The following is a 19,975-nucleotide window of genomic DNA, read 5'->3' on the forward strand; positions in this document are numbered from 1 at the left end:
ATGTAAAACAGTGTCACTATTCTCACAATTTTTGTATTCTTGGAAAATTTATTCATAAAATACTATTCACAGTAACACGTAATAGATTTGTTATTACTATTTTAATAACTGATACTTTAAACATATCTCAATTTTAATCTTTAATATCAACAGATATAACTCATATAAACAAAATCTCCTTATAGTCCTAAATAATTTTTAAGAGTACAAAGGGGTTCCTAGACCTAAAAATGTGACAAGGATTCTAAATAATATAGAGTAAAGCTTTCTAAGGTAATCACAAAAACCACAATGGATTTCCTGTGATACACTATTAATTTTACTGACTTATACCTTCCTGATTTGATAAGTTGTTATTCAATTTAATCCTCTTTTTTTAAATAATTTTTGTTATATTAGTCACCATACAGTACATCCCCAGTTTTTGATGCAATGTTCCATGATTCATTATTTGCGTACAACACCCAGGGCACCATGCAATATGTGCCCTCCTTAATACCCATCGCCAGCCTATCCCAGTCCTCCGACCCCTTCCCCTCTGAAGCCCTCAGTTTGTTTCCCAGAGTCCACAGTCTCTCATGGTTCATATTTAATCCTCTTTTTAGCTATATTTTTCCATCCAATTAATGGTTACCTTCACTTTACTGTACTCACATCAGACCCATTTCTTTATCATTATTTAGAAGTGAAATGACTGCTGCTTACCCCCAACAAACTACAATATTTAGCCATTTTAATTTTAAACTAATATCAGAATCTCCCTTAGTATAAGCCTTCCATTTTAGCACACATATTCCCAATCCATCCTTATCATTTTAACTAGACACACATACCCTCCAAGTTTCATTGCTCATTACCATCTTCCCCTAGACAGATATCTGCTCTCCAGTTCATCTGTTTAATTATTATGGTCTTTAAAAGGGCAACTTCTTCACTTGAAGTATGAAGATGACATTCTTCAAATTTTTGCATATCCTCACAAATCCTTCCTTTAACTTAGCTGGTAAGCGATACCTTGTTGAGGATAAGATTCTTAGGTCACTGTCCTCTTCTTCCAAGACATGTTTATTAATCACTGTTCTTTTTAATTAACTTGTTCTTTCCACCAGGAAACTTAAAATATTTATCTTTATCCTAAAGAGTTCGGAAATTTTACCAGGGTATATCTAGGTATGTGTCTTTTCAATACAGCCTGGAACTTCATAAACACTCTTAATTAACAAACTTAGAGAAATTTTATTATAACAAATGTGGTTAGAAGGAATATTTTATTTAATCATGACTTCTTCTGTATCCGTTCCTTTTTCTCTTCTGGAATTCCTATCATTTGTTATGCTAAATCCTCTAGATTCAACCTCCAAGTTTCTTAAATTTCCTTTAAGATTTCTTCATCTTCATATTTTTCTCTCTGTACTTTATATTTTTTAAAGATTGTTTTTTTAAAAAGATTTTATTTGAGAGAGAAAGAGAGAGAGCGAGAGAGATCACAAGCAGGGGGAAGAGGGAGAAGCAGGCTCCCTGCTGAGTAGGGAGCCCAACATGGGGCTCGATCCCAGAATCCTAGGATCATGACCTGAGCCGAAGGGAGGCACTTAACCGACTGAGCCACCCAGGTGCCCCTGTGCTTTAAATATTTATTGTATTTGACTTTCAGAACTCTAATTTGTGTCTGAATTCATCTGTTGCATTGGGAAGACTTTTCTTTTTTCTCCTTTTTTTAAATCTAGAAAGTCTTACGTTTAGGTGTATCCTTGAACTTCCTTGAGTACTTACTATATTTATGGGTTCAAGTTGTCATTCACCACTAAGAGCTCTGTTCTATTGGTCACATGTGTTCTGAGTTAACTCATCTTTCTGTGACTGCTGGGAGTCCCTAAGTGGCTCTTGCTTTTCTTCATTGGCTCTTTGAGGCTCAACCTTGACTGTTGAGGTACCTTAAGTGATGACAATTTTACAAGTAACAGAAATTGAAATAGTCTCTACTCTTTATGAAGCATTAGTGGGAAAATAAACAGGATAGCAGTCACCTGCTTAAGCCAAGGGAGAGTCTTTTTGTGGTCTCTCAAGCATCACCAAAAGTATGCCCATCCATTCAGCTACTTCTTGCCTTCCAGAGTCAGAGAATCCCGGCACACTCACAGAGGGTATTTGTTGACCTTCCTCAGAAAATCCCCAGATTTTGGAGGACTGCTAAGCTCTTCTTGAGATCTACCATTTCTTCTCCTTGGGCTAGGTCTCCAATGTTCTTCAGATAATTGTTCAATTCATGAGAAAGCAAACTCTGTACCAGTTATCTCTACTTGGACTCCATTTAGAATTCAAGGCCTTATATGCTCCCGGATGTTCACAGGCCCTGCATCCATGTTCCCCAGGAGATGAATTATAATGTATGAAATACAGGGGAGAGGGGCATTGTTCAAGTTATCATGTTCCCAGAACATCCCTGTCTAACCTTTATCTTAATTCCTCATAATTTCTGCTTATTTAGGCTACAATTAATAAGAAAGATACATAAGCATATGTATATTTAAAGACACTTGTAGGGGCATTGGGTGGTTTAGTCAGTTAAGCATCTCACTCTTGGTTTCAGCTCAGATTATGATTTCATGGGTTGTGGGGTCAAACCCCTCATCAGACTCTGCTCAGCAGGGGGGATCTGCTTGGAGATTCTCTCCCCCTACCCCTCTCCTCTCTCTCTCTCTCTCTCAAATAAATAAATCTTTCTTTTAAGATACTTTTACCATAAATTAGGGTTATTTTAATGCATTTTTGAGGAAATCAATCTAGGGATCTATTTTCCTGCTCACTTTTTCTTCACTGGAAATTTCCCTAGAGCAAACAAGTATCAGAGATCAAATCTCCCATTTTAAGTGCAGAAAAATTTCAACTTCACATACTATCATCTCAGCAGCTTCCACTCCTTTCCTGATGTTCTGCAGAAGAATGTGTTGATATTTGGAGACACAGAACTCCCTCCAATGTAGACCTCTATATCTCATAATATAGTTGATGCACTTAAATGAAGAGGCTTATTAGAAGCTTTAGACAGGAGCGAAGGATAAGGTGAAAACAATGTGCCCAAAAACCTCAGGCAGATTATATGCTCCCTGGCTTATCAGAAGATTCTCTTTGTTGTTCCTACAATCCAATACTTGTGTTTGATTAGCCTCTCTAAATTAACTGTATGAAAAGTAGTCAAAAATCTTGCTCTACAAGCAAATAAAATATAGGTAGGGAGGAATTAAAAAAAACTATCTTCCCTCACAAGTATCTTTACCATAGTGCGGGTATGCATGTGTGTCTCAGAAAGTTACAACAGGGGGCCACCTGGGTGGCTCAGTTGGTTAAGCATCTGCCTTTGGCTCAGATCATGATCCCAGGGTCCTGGGACTGAGCCCCAAAGCCGACATTGAGCCCTGTGTTGGGCTACACGGGGAGCCTGCTTTTTCCTCTCCCTCTTGCCTCCCCCCCCAAACTCGTGTTCTCTCTCGTTCTCTCTCTCAAATAAATAAATAAAATCTTTAAAAAAAAAAAAAAGTTATAACAGGGGAGAGGGTTCCATTATAGCGCAGTGAGGCCAAGACAGCAAACTGCTTGCCAATATCCACTATCCCCTTCTTACTCAGTAACTGAGATTTTGTTTTTATTCTGGCATGTTACCCAGAAAAAAAGAGACTATATTCTTCATCTTCCCTAACATCTTGGTGTAGCCATGTGACTAAGCTTTGGGCAAGGACATGGAAGAAAAAGAGCTATGTCTCTTTAAAAGGAAAAGAGAGTGCTGTGCTCTCTTACTACTTCCTAAGGCAAGGAACACTGATATGGAATCTGGAGCTCCAACAGCTATCTTGGACCAAAATGATCTTGAGGGTAGAGGTCAAGAGCTAAGATGGGTGTTATACACAACTAATGAATCATCGAACTTTACATCAAAAACCAGGGATGTACTGTATGGTGACTAACATAATACAATAAAAAAATATAATAATAATAAAAAAAAAAAAGAGCTAAGATGGGAGAGCAGAATGACAGAAAAATTCTAGGTACCTGATAACCACAGAGCTATCACATCACTCCCAGATGCTTACCTTAAGACTCCTTTTATAAAAGAGTGAAATAAACTTCCATTTTCTTAAACCACTGTTACTATTGAGGTTTCTATTACAAGCAGCCAAAACATGATTCCCAAGTATCAGATAGAAATATTTATAAAATATTTTAATATCTTAGAAAATATAATAAACATTTTCTCCTAATTATATCTACAATTATTTAGTTATTACCACTATTTAATTACTACTTCATTGGTACTCAGTAAATGTTAAGATAAAGAAATATATTTCAATACTTTAAAACAAACTAGATACATCCAAATATATTCTAAAACAGTTTATTAATTCTAATGTAGATAAAACCAAACTGCAAAGGATGGCATCCCATTAGTTTTAAAATTAATATTCATTAAAAAACTAAAGCAGTGAATATGTATAAAAAAATAGTATATTACTTCCTATTTATTGCATCATACTATCATCCCAAAATGATACCTCATCTCAGTAAAATATTATTAATCCATAGAAAGTCAAAACTATCATTTATACAACATATGCCAAGTGAATAGATGCACGTTAAACCAAGAAAGTAAAATAGAAAAGCAATCCTTGGCACGAATTCAAAAAGAAATCATGCATTTGGGACTGATCTCTTTGTTAAAATTTTTTATCTAGTAAGAAGCTGTTCTTATATTTCAACCAAATAACAGAATTTCAGCAAAATTTACCACTGAAATATTTCTTTCCAGTAAAAACTAACTTTCAGGTAGCTAAAATTTCCATTTCTAACATGATCTAAAAAGCAAAAGCATTATCAAGTTACTATAAATGCTGATACCATAGTTTAAAATAAAAATAAATCTAGCCAAATTTTCATTTAAGATAGAATTATTTAAAAAATACTTACAGGGGATATGTTGGCATTATTTTCATAACTAGAAATCAAAACACTACATTTTTTATAAACATCGATCAGATCTAACATATTACTATTCTTTAAGAAATCGTCGTAAGTCCTCCTAATGTCCTCATAATGGTCAATCACTTCCATATTTTCAACTGGTAAGTTCAACTTCTCATGTAGGAAGTATTTCCAGGTCAACAGGACATCGCTGAGGGAAACTGTAAATTCTCCACCGTGCTGAAAGAGACAATGCCAAAAATAAAAAGATAAAATTGAGTGCCAGAATTTTCACTAACTTATAATTGAGATGGGAAGTACAAACTGAATTTTGTTACAGAAAAGTCTACATTGATTCTTGTGGATTTGAAGAGAACATCCAAATTGAGCTATGGAATAACTTTAAAGCCAGATATAAAAGAAAAAGATTTTGATGGTTTTATAAAATATAAACAACTATGGCAAGTTTGTGCATAAAAAAATTAGCAAATATATAGTCATTCTTCACTAAATTTCTTCTCCCCAAATTCAGGGAATGGGTGGGCAGTGATCTGTTCTTAAGTACTACTGATTGGGGAAACATTTGATTCTGTTAATATTTAGTTCCTTTTAGCTCTTCTAGCTAATGTATCTCTTATTCAAAACTTTCAATGCCATAGCGAATCACCACATACCACACGATTCCAACTGTTAGTCTTAAAACATGATCATAAAAACTAAATTTTTAAAAATCACGTTGTATTTCATTACTGTTCCAGGAAAAGCAAAATATCAGTGCTAAAACCGTGCATCAGAGAAGAATTTTGATTCTTCCCTGCTCATGGACACACTAAACTATAAACAAGTGCTAAAAAGCCTCAGTTTCTTTCTGTAACTTGTTGGATGTTCCTATTGAGGTAAAATTGTTCTTTTTTTCAATATCAACACGATGTATTAGTCAGTAGACATGCTGAAGGTTTTTTTTTTTAACTGATTGCATTCTGATCCCACTTAATATCTCAGATATTAATAATGGTGCCATCCAAAAAATGCCAGCCCTAATTGAGTAAAAAATTCTAAATACTCCTTTCCAATACAGCATGAGTAACAAATATTTTAAGTATCCATACGTAATTTTGTGAAATGTATTATGTTGCTCTCTTCCATAGTTAAGTTCCCTTAATATGTTAGTAGTTTCTGATAACACCAAGATCTTTCCATCATTTGCACTGAAAGATGGGTGGATATTTAAATAAACTATAATTCACTGGAACTAAATTTGTAACATCCTCTTTAGCCAATGAAAAATAACAAAAAGAATCAAACGGAGCCAAATAGGGGCACCTGGGTGGCTCAGTCAGTTAAGTGTCTGCATTTGGCTCATGATCCTAGGGTCCAGGGATCGAGCCCCATGTCTGGCTCCCTATTCAGCACGGAGCCTGCTTCTCCCTATCCCTCTGCTGCTCCCCCTGCTTGTGCTATTTTGCTCTCTCAAATAAATAAATAAAATCTTAAAAAAAAAAAAAAGAGCCAAATAATATACGTTTTTCTACCTGACTCTTTTAAATCTATATTTCTTTTAGAAAAAGAAACTACTAATTACATTTTCTAATTACTATCCAAATTTAAGGCAATTATGCCCAAACTGCCTTAAAAATAATTAACTTTTTGTTCATCTTTATGGAGACAATTAAGAAAACTATCCTTACTGTCCTTGGAGGGACCTGTTATGTCAAAATTATAAAAATTCATTATATTTCATGAAATTAATTCAATGGAAAACCAAAAAAAAGTAACTCTCAAATCTTGAATCCATAACCCAAATGTAAGACAGATTTGTAATTTCTCAGCATTGCATCAAAAATTGTGTACTAGGACGCCTGGGTGGCACAGCGTTTAAGTGTCTGCCTTCAGCTCAGGGCGTGATCCCGGCGTTATGGGATCGAGCCCCACATCAGGCTCCTCCGCTAGGAGCCTGCTTCTTCCTCTCCCACTCCCCCTGCTTGTGTTCCCTCTCTCGCTGGCTGTCTCTATCCCTGTCAAATAAATACATAAAATCTTTAAAAAAATTGTGTACTTTACTTCCCAATCCCACAAAAATTACACAATAAAATTTCCAAATGGTATTTAAGTTAAATAAATTCAGCTATTCACAGTTTCAAAATGAAGCTGTTTTATCTCAAAAATTCCTAAAACTATTTTGATATGACATCCTTCATATGAAAAATAAATTAAAATATTGCCTAATGTAAATGTACAATTCATTCTCATTCTGTTGACCATAACTAGTTAAAGTAAAACCATGCAAGCTCTTGATCTTGTGAGAAAAGGTTTTGACTAGATTAACAGTGTTTATACTGGGATTGTAAAAACATTTTAAATCCAAATAAAAATGTACTCCAGATATCAGTTTTCATGATCAGGTGCCCACCATGACAGCATATTCTATTATTCAAACCAGTAACAACTGATTCAGAGAGCTTGTGGTCAAATCAGAAAATGTTTTGCTAGGAAAACATGCCAGCTGGCTAATGTCTGAAGGAAGTTCAAGATGGTCAATGCTTTAATTCTCTGATGGACATAAGAAGGATTGTATTTCATAAGAATAAAATGAGAAAAAAACGAAGTTACACTTTTTCGGAGCACTTGTACTTTGTATATTTTGCTGAAGTTATTTTTATAGTTATTCAAAAACTTGAATAAACTTTACATTTTAACTAACTGGAATTTTTGTTATCAAAACAGAAAAGATAGCAGGTCTACTTAAGAACATTAATTGGCTATGTGACCATGGGTAAAATACTGAAAATCCTGTGAATACTTTTCCTCGGTTATAAAATGAGATTGTAGAGATTAAATAATACCTGATGAATGGTAGATGATCAAAAAATGTCATTCTTTCTCTTTTCTTGTTCAAAGTAAAATAATTGTTTGTTGGGGGGAGTATTAGATAAATGTAATACAATTGTAAAAACTGTTTCTTCTTATTTATTATGTCAATGTTAGGTCATTTTCAAATCTGACGGTCAACCACAGGCTGTGGCATTCCATGAAGTTATAAAATTAATATCTTTGTTTCATCCAATGGAACATTTGTAACGTTCTTAAGGCTATTTAAGTTCGTGAAAAATAGCATTTATAATGTAATTGCCAGACAGAGTCAAACTATGAAGTCAATTCTAAGAAAAGGAAAAGCTAAAACACTATTTGCAACTTAATAATAAAAGTCATATATATTTGCCATGTAGTCTTCAATGAATCTATAAATTAAATCTCTAGCAGTATAAAACTCCTACAGGTTATCCAATTTAAGCTAAAAAATCTCCCCTCAGAAAACTTGCCTAAGACCTAAAACCTAAAGATTATTTTAATATACCTTTTCTTTATCCCCATTAAAGCAGCTAAGAAAACAAACATGCCAGTAGACAAACTAATAACTCTAATAGGTATTCACAAGTTTTATTGTAGTCAAATTCAGCTGGCAGGATCATACTTTAGAGACTCGTGTTCTCAAACTTCAGAGAATTAAAAACCTAAATAGAGGGCAAACACAAAGTGAAAAATATAGGTGAAGCATATATACAACCAACCCCAACTTTTTATTACCATCTACTACTTACAAATGCACTTGCCGGCATATGTGTATGTTGTTTCATATTGCTGAGTGATGTACAAGTCTGCACAGCCGGGGTGCCTGAGCTAACTTCACATGGAGAGTTAGAGTCAATCAGACCTGCAGCCCACCATCTCCACCACACATATGCACACAAATACACAAACTGTGATAAGCTCAGTTGCAATTCACCTCTCCTCTTCTTTCCCACCCAGAGTCTGAACTTTCACAGTGAATTAGCAAGTAGAAAATTAACAAGTAGAAAGAGATCCTGAGTGAGTGCTATACAGACAGCCCAGAAGAAAAAATGACTTGAACTGAATATTTCAATATATCAAAATTTTTACAATGAAAACTAAATTTTCTTCAGGGTACATTTCACTTACCTTTTTGATACATTTGTGTTTCAAAATTATTCATAAATGAATAGAAGGTGATTTGAACATGGTCCACTTAATCCCAAAACAACAGCCTTCAATTACTATACTATAATGATTGTTAATAATTGCATCAATTTCTCTCTCTTCTCATTTTCCAGTGAAAGGTCACCAAAGTTTAACCTTTAGCTAGTCTATTCCATTTATATAATATCCTCAGAATCTATTAATTACCTTGGTACCATTTCTTCAGGTTACTAAAGAAGGAGAAATTTTTTTTTTAATGCCCAGGCAGTAAAATTGGAAAGACTTGAATATGGATTACAATGGAGAGCAAAAGAAAGAGATTTTACAATGACTTTTGGGTGTCCAGCTTCACTGACTGAGTGCACAATGGTATATAAGACTGAGACTAAGAATATGAAGAAGAAGGTAAATTGAGGGAGGAAACAATATAGTCTACTTTTAAGAACTGATGTGGAGACTGTACTGGGACATCAAGGTAAAATGTCCAGTAAGTACCTGATCATAACAAAGTGAGACTCAGTAGGGAATCTGGCATATAAATACTCATGAAACAATGTAAAGGAAGTATATCCAGTGAAGGTAGGTAGAACAGAGTACATCAAAAGCTATCAACAAAGTGTGTTACAAAGAGTATCCAAAGGACATGTAGAACTCTTAAAGAGTAAGAAAGAGAAAAATAACTCAACAGTAAAATGAGCAAAGGATATGTATGAGCAGATAATAAAAAGAGGATACCTAAATGGTCAAATAAGCATTTTAAAATATGTTTAAATGCTCTAATTAACAGAAAAAGTAAAATGAAATACCCTCTTTTTTCTTGTTCTTAGATAACGACATCTAATATGGAGAAAGATAAGAAAATGGTACTCTCCTATACTGTTGATATAAATGTAAATTCTAATAACCAAGTTGAAGAGCAATTTGGCAGCATCAAGTCAAATTAAAGATGTATCTATCATATGACCCCCTGCATATGGGGCCTAGAGAAACTCTTGCTCCATGCACAGACATCTCATTTCAATGAAGAATTGTTTATAATATCAAAAAACTTCAAACAACCCAAAGGTCTATCAATGAGTAAAACATACCAGTCATACAAAGGACGATTGTTAAAATAAATAATTAGATCAATTTTTCTGTCTATCAGTACCTGAAGAGGTCTTGAAAACAATGTTGGATAATAAAAATAAGATGCAGAAAGAATGTATACCATCTGTTATAATTTTAAAACAGACATATTAACATGGCAAGCTGCCTGACTGGATACGCAGGTAAACCCCTCCTGGTATAAAATACCCAAAACCAAAAGAGAAAATAGGAAAAATTTTTTAAGCATGACTGAATTGTTCATAAGAAAAGGGAAATTACAAAAGGTCAAAAAAAAAAAATGAGCAAGTGCCAACATAAAGGGGTAAGCAAATGGTGGGACCCGTATTTCCCTGGTAACTACCATTCCCTGGCGCTAAACAAGTCTAGGAGACAAAGCTAAGCATAAGAAATGTGGGAAGTTGGATCAGAGACCACCCACTCCCAATCCCCCCACCCTGCCAAAGAAGTCAAAGCCTCTAAAGGTCAACACTCTTACTATGTCCACTAGAAAAAAATCTGCCCAGTAAAAAGGTGATGATGGAGATACTTGCCAGTGAAGAGATTTCTGGAGTATCCTCAGTACTATGCTTACCTCTCTGGATAATCTTCATTCAGACTTTTTTTTTCTTTTTTTTTTTAATTTAAATTCAATTAATTAGCATATAGTATATTATTAGTTTCAGAGGTAGAATTCAATGATTCTTCAGTCTTATGTAATACCCAGTGCTCATTATATCATGTGCTGTCCTTATTGTCCATCACCAACTTACCCCATCCCATTGCCCCACTCCCCTAAAGCAACCCTCGGTTTGTTTCCTATGATTAAGAGTTTCTTATGGTTTGTCTCCCTCTCTGATTTTGTCTTGTTTTATTTTTCCCTCTCTTCCCCTAGGATCCTGTTTTGTTTCTTAAATTGCACATGAGTGAGATCATATAATTGTCTTTCTCTGACTGACTTATTTCCCTTAGCATAATACCCTCTAGTTCTACCCACATCATTGCAAAGGGCAAGATCTCAATTTTTTGATGGCTGAGTAGTATTTCATTGTATATATATATATACCACATCTTCTTTAACCATTCATCTGTCAATGGACATCTGGGCTCTTTCCATAGTTTGGCTATTGTGGACACTGGTGCTATAAACATTGGGGTGCAGGTGCCCTGTCAGATCACTACAAAGATACATTTGTATCTTTCAGGTAAATACCTAGTAGTGCAATTGCTGGGTTGCAGGGTAGCTCTAGTTTTAACTTCTTGAGGAACCTCCATACCGTTTTCCAGAGAAGCTGCTCCAGATTCCATTCCCCCAACAGTGTAAGAGGGTTCCCCTGTCTCTACATCCTTGTCAACATTTGTCATTTCCTGACTTGCTAATTTTAGCCATTCTGACTGGTGTGAGGTGATATCTCATTATGGTTTTGATTTATATTTCCCTGATGCCGAGTGATGCTGAGCATTTTTTCATGCGTCTATGGCCATTTGGATGTCTTCTTTGGAGAAATGTCTGTTCATGTCTTCTGCCCATTTCTTGACTGGATTATTTGTTCCTTGGGAGTTGAGTTTGATTAAGTTCTTTATAGATTTTAGATACTAGCCCTTTATCTGATATGTCATTTGCAAATATCTTCTCCCATTCCACCAGTTGTCTTTTGGTTTTGTCGACTGTTTCTTTTGCTGTGCAAAAGCTTTTTTATCTTGATGAAGTCCCAATAGTTCATTTTGCCTTTGTTTCCCTTGCCTTTGGAGACGTGTCTAGCAAAAAGCTACTGCGGCTGAGGTCACAGAGGTTGCTGCCTGTGTCCTCCTCTAGGATTTTGATGGATTCCAGTCTCACATCTAGGTCTTTCATCCATTTTGAGTTTATATTTGTGTATAGTGTAAGAAAATGGTCCAGTTTCATTCTTCTGCTTGTGGCTGTCCAATTTTCCCAACACCATTTGTTGAAGAGACTTATTTCCATTGGATATTCCTCCCTGCTTTGTCAAAGATTAGTTGACCATACAGTTGAGGGTCCATTTCTGGGTTCTCTATTCTGTTCCATTGATTCATGTGTCTGTTTTTGTGCCAGTACCATACTGTCTTGATGACTACAGCTTTGTTATAGAGATCGAAGTCCAGAATTGTGATGCCACCAGCTTTGGTTTTCTTTTTCAACATTCCTTTGGCTTTCTGGGTCTTTTCTGGTCCCATACAAATTTTAGAATTATTTGTTCCAGCTCTGTGAAAAATGTCGATAGTATTTTGTTAGGGATTGTACTGGATGTATAGATTGCTCTAGGTAGCATAGACATTTTAACAATATTTGTTCTTCCAATCCATGAGCATGGAACATTTTTCCATTCCTTTGTATCTTCCTCAATTTCTTACATGAGTGTTCTATAGTTTTCTGAGTACAGATCCTTCGCCTCTTTGGTTACGTTTATTCCTAGGTATCTTACGGTTTTTGGTGCAATTGTAAATAGGATCAACTCCTTAATTTCTCTTTCTTCTATCTCATTGTTTGTGTATACTCATTTAGACTTTTGCCTAATAATTAATTTCTGCTGAGAGAAGGGAGAACAGTCAACCACTTTGGCAGAAAATTGGGAGTTTATTCCCTGGAGAGGGCGAAACGGAGTCTCTGGACCAAAGAGTGCAGGTAAAAACACGAGTACCCAAATGAAAACAACAGGAATCGGGGCGCCTGGGTGGCACAGCGGTTGGGCGTCTGCCTTCGGCTCAGGGCGTGATCCCGGCGTTATGGGATCGAGCCCCACATCAGGCTCCTCTGCTATGAGCCTGCTTCTTCCTCTCCCACTCCCCCTGCTTGTGTTCCCTCTCTCGCTGGCTGTCTCTATCTCTGTTGAATAAATAAATAAAATCTTCAAAAAAAAAAAAAAAAGAAAGAAAGAAAACAACAGGAATCACGCGACCATTTATATTCTAAAGATTGATACTTCTTTCAAGCACCCAACACATTGGCAGATCAACTTTACACCATTTGTGTAAAGACTCTTTTCCGAAGAAACTGTTCTAAAAGGGAGATCTTAAAGATAGGCATCAGATGTTTCCCAGCCAAACTGCCCAGTCAGATCAGATTGACAATCTCTAACCCTCCATGCAGAGTTTCCAGTAAGCATTTTAGTGCTCCACTTAAATATAAGTACATGGTCAAGGATCATCATGAAGAAAGTCTCTGATTGGAAGAATAAAAATTCTTCCTAAATAAGACTAATAAAACAAGAAACTTGGAGGATACAGATTATGCAAGAAGAAAACCTCAAAAAAATATTAATAGTCTCAAAGGAGAAATATATGCTTGAGGCAAGAAGAGTATGATATTTTAAAAAGCGAGAACAAAAAAGAGCTCTTGGAAATAAAGACAGATGACAATGGGCACGTGGCTGGCTCAGTCTATAGAGCATGCGACTCTTAATCTAGGGGTTGTAAGTACACATTGGGTGCACAGATTACTTAAAAATTTAATCTTAAAAAAAAGAGGATGATAACAGAAAATCCAATAATTATTAAACTAAAAAGCTATCAAATATTGAATATCTTATTGAATACTGTTTGGAAGAAAAGTAAAAGGTAAATGGATAAACTGATACATTCATACAGTGGAATATTATTTACTACTGAAAAGAAATGAGCTTCAAGTCATGAAAAGACATGGAGGAACCATAAATGCATCTGAAAGAAAGTGAAAGAAGCCAATCTGAAAAGGCGATATACTTCACAATTCCAGCTACATGACATTCTGAAAAAGGCAAAACAAGGCTGACAATTAAAAGATCAGCCGTTGCCAGGGGTTGGTGAGAAGAAAGGATAAGTGGAACAGAGAGGATTTTTAGGGCAGCGAAACAATTCTGTAAATACTATAAAGGTGCATACATGTCTTATACACTTGTCAAAACCCACAGAATGTACAATACCAAGAGTGTCTAGGGATAAAGATTCAAGATGTCCACCGCTTACCATCAAATTGTTCATACAGAGTAATATGAATAATATGTATGCATGTGTATGATACATACATGTATATATTTATGTATTTATATTACGTACACATACAAAAATATTAAAAGAATAATGATGCAAAGGTGGCAAAATATTAATTGGTGAATTAAGTGAAGGGCATAAAGGAATTCAGTGTACTATTCTTGTGACTTTTCTGGAAGTTTAACTTTTTTTTTAAACACAAAGTCCAAAAAGTATGACTTCCATTTTTTTTCTTCAACATACGTATAAAAAATTGATTTTTAACAATGACTGTGATTAAAAACAAGAAACAAACAAATGGAACATGTAACCATCACCACTACCCTTTGGTTACACCAGTTCTTTGGCATTTTCTCAAATCTCTCTACAGTCTCTTGTCCAGGGCCGCTGCATATGCTGTTTCTTCATCTTCATCATCTTGCCTCCAACTCTTTGCCTAGTTAACTCCTCTCCTTCCTTAGCAATCCAACTTGATCTCTCCAACCAATTCAACTCCTTGGTCTCATAGCATCATATACCTCTTCTCACAGCTATAGTTTTGTGTTTATTTGTATTTTTCTCTACTAAATGTCTACCTCACTCACCAGACAGTAAGCTAGGCAGGAGCCATGTCTGGTTTTGCTCACTATTTTAACCCCAACACTTATCATAATGCCTGGCGCAAAGTAGCTTAAAAAAAAAAGAAAGAAAAAAATATCCAGAAGGGAGAGTGGAAGGGAAGAAATTAATATTTAACATGTATATAAACAGCTGTGTGGGCCTCTTTGCTGTTCCTTGAACATAACAGGCATATTTCCACCTCAGGGCCCTTGCATCAGCTGATCCCTTTGCCTCGTAATCCCTTCCCACAAAAATTCCCATGACCAGTTCCTTCTTTGCTTTTTTCAGATCTTTGCTCAAATGGCAACTTGTAGATGAGGCCTTCTTTGACCATCCTATTTCAAATTGCCAAGAACTCTTCTACCTCAAACTCCATACAATCCTTAACTACATCTCTTTTTTATTTTTCTCTGTAGTACTTAAATGACCGAAAATACTAAATATCTTATTTATTAGAGTATTATCTGTCTCTCCTCACTAGATTAATGCCATAAAAGCAGAGACATCCTTCAGAATATTTAGAATAATGTCTAGCACATAGTAAAAATTCAAATATTTGTTAAAAGAATGACTATGTAAGATAGAATTTTATCAAATCTGTGTTCAAAATTTACCTTAATATATAGTTTTAAACACGCAAAACTGCCAACTGACATGTGTAGTAAAGACTATCTCTTATTTTAAGATCATACAATTCCTAATCTTTAAGCGTTAAAATACTCTTCCTTTTTCAAAATGGTTCTATTCTCAATGGCCTTATTTGCCAACGTGAGAAATGTTCAAATCTGTCAATGTCTAATTTTTTTTGGAAATTTTATTGGTATATGAAATCTAAAAATCTGGGAACTATTGACATATACGATTAAAATAATTCATCAGAATGTCATTTCACTATCTAGCCCAATATATCCACTGAAACTATTCCACGCTTCAAACATGCTCTCTGGTCAAGAAAATCTCCTAATTATCTTCAAACCGTCAAGACTTTAATCCCCATGGATGCTGCTTAACTGATTTTTCCCCTCCTTCATCCCTTCTGTAAAAGCTTCCCACCCAAAGACTTCCCCTCCTTTAAGTATACTAACTGAAATCTAATATGTTTAAGTCATTTTCTTACCACTCCAGCCTATATTCATCCTTCTCTTATCTGAACACCTCAAGCCTTTCATGTACAGCTCATTCCAAAAACTAGTTTGGTCCAAGCCAACTACATAAAGATCAGATTAAGAAAAGATTTTAAAAAGACAATTTCCAGAGTCTCAGTGCAGATTAGGAGAATCAGAATTTCCAAGACCGAAGCACAGAAGCCAGTATTGTTTAAAAACCCTCCCAAGTGATTCTGATTCATAGCCTGGCTTAGGAATAATCAATCTATACCATAGAGTCTGAAATTAGTCATAAAATACTTTGATTATATTAAAATAAACATTATTTATGTGTGCCTTCTAGAACTTTTTAAAGAAGAGAAATCATAAATAAAAATATTTTAACCATAACAGTTGCATGTTTAAGACTTCAAATTAAACATGGAATGTACATGTCCTACATTATATTATACATATGAAGGCTTTAATTTTGAAGCAAATCATTTCGAATCCAATTGTAATATTTTGACATAGACATGCAGAAGCATTTTTGAAAATAGTGTATTGATATTATCATAGGAGGGCATATATTGCAAAGAAATTAATGTAATTAAAATAAGCAGCTACCAAAATTCACTTAAAAAAAAGAGTAAACCTAAATATAGTCTACTAACCTGTTTGTTGTTCTCCGCCATGGAAAGCTGCAATGCCAGCAGCATGGAGTCCGCACCACATACAGTAGTTCTCTCAGAGTTACAAAGAGTGTGCCAATTCCTCCTGAACTCTTTAATCATATCCAAGATAGACTTCTGATTAAGCTCAGCCATCCTCTGAAAGTAGGACAGAATGCAATGTTAAAAAGCTTTTTTTAATTGGAAACTAATATTTAACATCTGTAAGGAAGCAGAGTCAGAGAAAAATAAGCAGTAAATGAGAGGTCATTTCATATTTACTAAAATTGCTTTTAATTAAATTTCGGAAAACAGAACAATACAATTTCTGCCCAATCATATTTTCCTCTCCTTTAGTTTTCTTAAGCCAAATCTTTTGAAATAATAAAATCCAACCTTCAATCTGAAAATTCATACAAAACAGATATGCAAATTCTGTAAACTTATAATTATAGACACAGACATAGCTAATTAAAGTTGTATTTTCAAAATATTTGTTTTGAGATAGATGGTAATATGTGTGGTAGATAGCCACCAAAAAAAAAAAAAAAAAAGGCCAATTTCCTTCCATCCCTATATTGTCCCAAAAGAAGTGATCTATTTTTCTTTTTTTTTTTTTTTAAAGATTTTTTATTTATTTATTCGACAGAGATAGAGACAGCCAGCGAGAGAGGGAACACAAGCAGGGGGAGTGGGAGAGGAAGAAGCAGGCTCCTAGCAGAGGAGCCTGATGTGGGGCTCGATCCCATAATGCCAGGATCACGCCCTGAGCCGAAGGCAGACGCTTAACCGCTGTGCCACCCAGGTGCCCCAGAAGTGATCTATTTTTCTACCCTTTAAATATGGATCAGTCTAGTAACTTGATTTGATCAATTGACTATGGAAGAATGACATCCTGGGGGTTCTAAGTCTAGATAGAGCTCAAAAGGCCCATGAAGAAGAGTTAATGCAGCAGGCCTGATGTCTATCTTTTGAAAGGACTGATTACAAGGTTGGCCCTTGGCTGTACCTGTGAACTTAGAATTCAGGAGGGTTTCCAGTAAGAGTGGCTCACTTGCCTAAACTGTTTACACAAATAATATAGTTTATGCTGAACACATGCTTTTCTTCTGAGTCTGGAATTTTGGAACATAGACCGAGGATGCCTACATCAGTACCCTGGACACTGAGTCTCTTAAGAGCTTCCCTGACAGACAATATTTCATATGGGTTCACAATTTGTTGTTGGAGGATTTAAGCATGTCCTGTGTGACTCCACTAAGAGAGGAGTTTTGGAAGCTTATGTCTGATCTCCCCAGGACTTCGTCCCACGCAACTTCTCCCCATATAGCTTCTCTCTTTGCTGATTTTGTTTAGCATCTTTTTGCTGTAATAAATTATAGGTATGGGCACAACTATATGCTGAGTCCTCTGAGTCTTCTTAGCAACCATCCAACCTGGGGGTGGTTTGGGGGCCTCTTGATATAAGGCTTTGCAGCTTTAGTCCTTACTCTCTTGCTACTCTAGACTATCACATGAAAAATTCCGAGTTCAGCTGCTGGAGAAGCCATATAAAAGAGAACCAAGGCACTCCAGCTGACAACCAATACCAATTTAAAGACATGAGAGGCTATGTTAGACTTTCCAGCCCCAATCAACCTGCCAGATGAACTGCAGCCACATTAGTGATCCCAAGCAAGACCAGCAGAACCACCTAGATGAGTCCAGCCAAAATTGCTGGTCCACAGAATCAAAAGCAAATAAAATGGTTGCTGTTTTAAATCCAGTAAGTTTTGAGGTGGTTTGTTACACAGCAATAGTTAACCAATACAGTATCTAGCATTTAGGAGTTTTCTTCGTGCCAGAAACTTTTCAAAAGCTTAATGTTTATTACCTCGTTCAATCTCTGCAAGAGTCCTATGAGGAAGGTCCATTATTATCCTCATTTTACATCTGAGAATGTGACATCCCATGTCACTCAGCTAGCAAAATGGCAAAACAGACTTAAACCTAAGATACTTAACTCCATAAGCTGTGCTCTTAAACCACTGTATTACATAACCTCTCCTGATAGACAAAAGTCTTTCAAAATAATTGGATGTAGTTCCAATGTCTCAAGTCTATATAAGGAAGCAACATATTCAAGTCTATATAATGAAGCAATTCCTTTCTCTGAGTTTATAGACAAGGCTGCTAAAAGGTTTTTTTTTTTTCCCTACTTCCTTTTAAGTATGCTAGTCTCCAACATATACATATGCTATTATCTTATTTGGGGTATATTTTACTGTACACATCCCATTTATTAACTCTGTTATCTTTTTCTTTTTTTATGTGGCATAAATAGAATCCCAAACATTTACAATGTATTTTGGGTTTATACAATCAGGAAAAGGGGCATATAACACTTACAAAGCAATAATTCATCAACTTAAAGATACAAGTAAAAAACTATCAATTAAATATCTACATGTATAGAAATACCAGTAAATAGCTAAAAGTTATATTTCTCTTCAAAATATTACCCTCGTCACTTAAAAGAAAAAAAAAGTGAAGAAGTAATGCTTCAGTGATATGATCAGTTTGCCTGAAATAAATCTTTAATACTAAATTATTTAGGGTACTATTTAAAAGTATTAAGAGTTCTGGAGCACGTGGGTGGCTCAGTCAGTTAAGTGACCCACTCTTAATTTTAGCTCAGGTCAGGATCTCAGGGTCCTGAGATCCAGCCCCACCCAGTGCTCCAAAGCACATAGTCCAGCTTGAGATTCTCTCTCTCCCTTCCCTTCTGCCCCTCTCCTGTGCTTGCGGGTGCACCCTCGCTCTCTCTCTTTCCCTCTAAAAAAAATAAAATAATAAAATCTTTTTAAAAACTTAAAAGTAATATGAGTTCAGATTGCTAAGAATGAAAACTAGTCAAGAATTAGACTGTTCCGAATCCTGGCTGCACCACTTACTAGCGGTGTGATTTATACCAAGTTATGTCACCTCCACTACCTCAGCTTCCCTGTACTGAAAATGAAAATAATAATAGCTTCTACCTCACAGGGTTTTGTGAAAAGTAAATGACATAAATACAAGTTTAGCTTTTAGCACAGTGTCTGACACATATAAAAGAAAACAGTCTTGGGGCACCTGGGTGGCTCAGGTCATAATCTCAAGGTCCTAGGATCAAGCTCTGCATCATCGGGCTTCCTGCTCAGCGGGAAGTCTGCTTCTCTTTCTCTCTCCCTCTGCCCCTCCCCACTGCTCGTTCTCTCTCTCTCTCTCTCTCATATAAATAAATGAAATCTTAAAAAAAAAAAAAAAAGCCAACAGTCTCATCCAAGGGTCAGCACACAAGTTGGAAAGGGCCAAAGAGTAAATATTTAAGGAGTGTAAGGGATAGTCTCTGTCACAACCATTCAACTTGACCTTGCTGTGTGAAAATAGCCACAGATAATACATAAACATATGAGCACAGCTGTGCTTCAACAAAACTTTATGGAAACTGAAATTAACTTTCATATAATTTTCACATGTCACAAAATATTATTCTTTTGCTTTTGTTTCAACTATTCAAACATTTAAAATCTATTCTTAGCTCAGGAACTTGTGGCACAAAAGCAAGTTATGCCCAGT

At 35.6% G+C, this 19,975-nt stretch overlaps 1 protein-coding gene across 1 annotated transcript in view; it reads right to left on the reverse strand.

Moving 5' to 3' along the window:
• The window catches only part of PARPBP (PARP1 binding protein), a 74,341-nt gene that overhangs the window by 53,356 nt on the left and 1,010 nt on the right, over positions 1–19,975 (reverse strand). Inside the window, exons 2-3 of the mRNA XM_045780028.2 lie at positions 16,382–16,537; positions 4,960–5,193 (exon numbers count right to left, since the gene is read on the reverse strand). Coding sequence (XP_045635984.2) covers positions 4,960–5,193; positions 16,382–16,534 — 387 coding nt within the window. The 5' untranslated portion in view covers positions 16,535–16,537. The remainder of the gene's footprint in view (positions 1–4,959; positions 5,194–16,381; positions 16,538–19,975) is intronic.

Source organism: Ursus americanus, chromosome 17 (genome assembly GCF_024610735.1).
Source record: "Ursus americanus isolate L20-20 chromosome 17, mUrsAme1.1.p, whole genome shotgun sequence".
NCBI lineage: Eukaryota > Metazoa > Chordata > Mammalia > Carnivora > Ursidae > Ursus > Ursus americanus.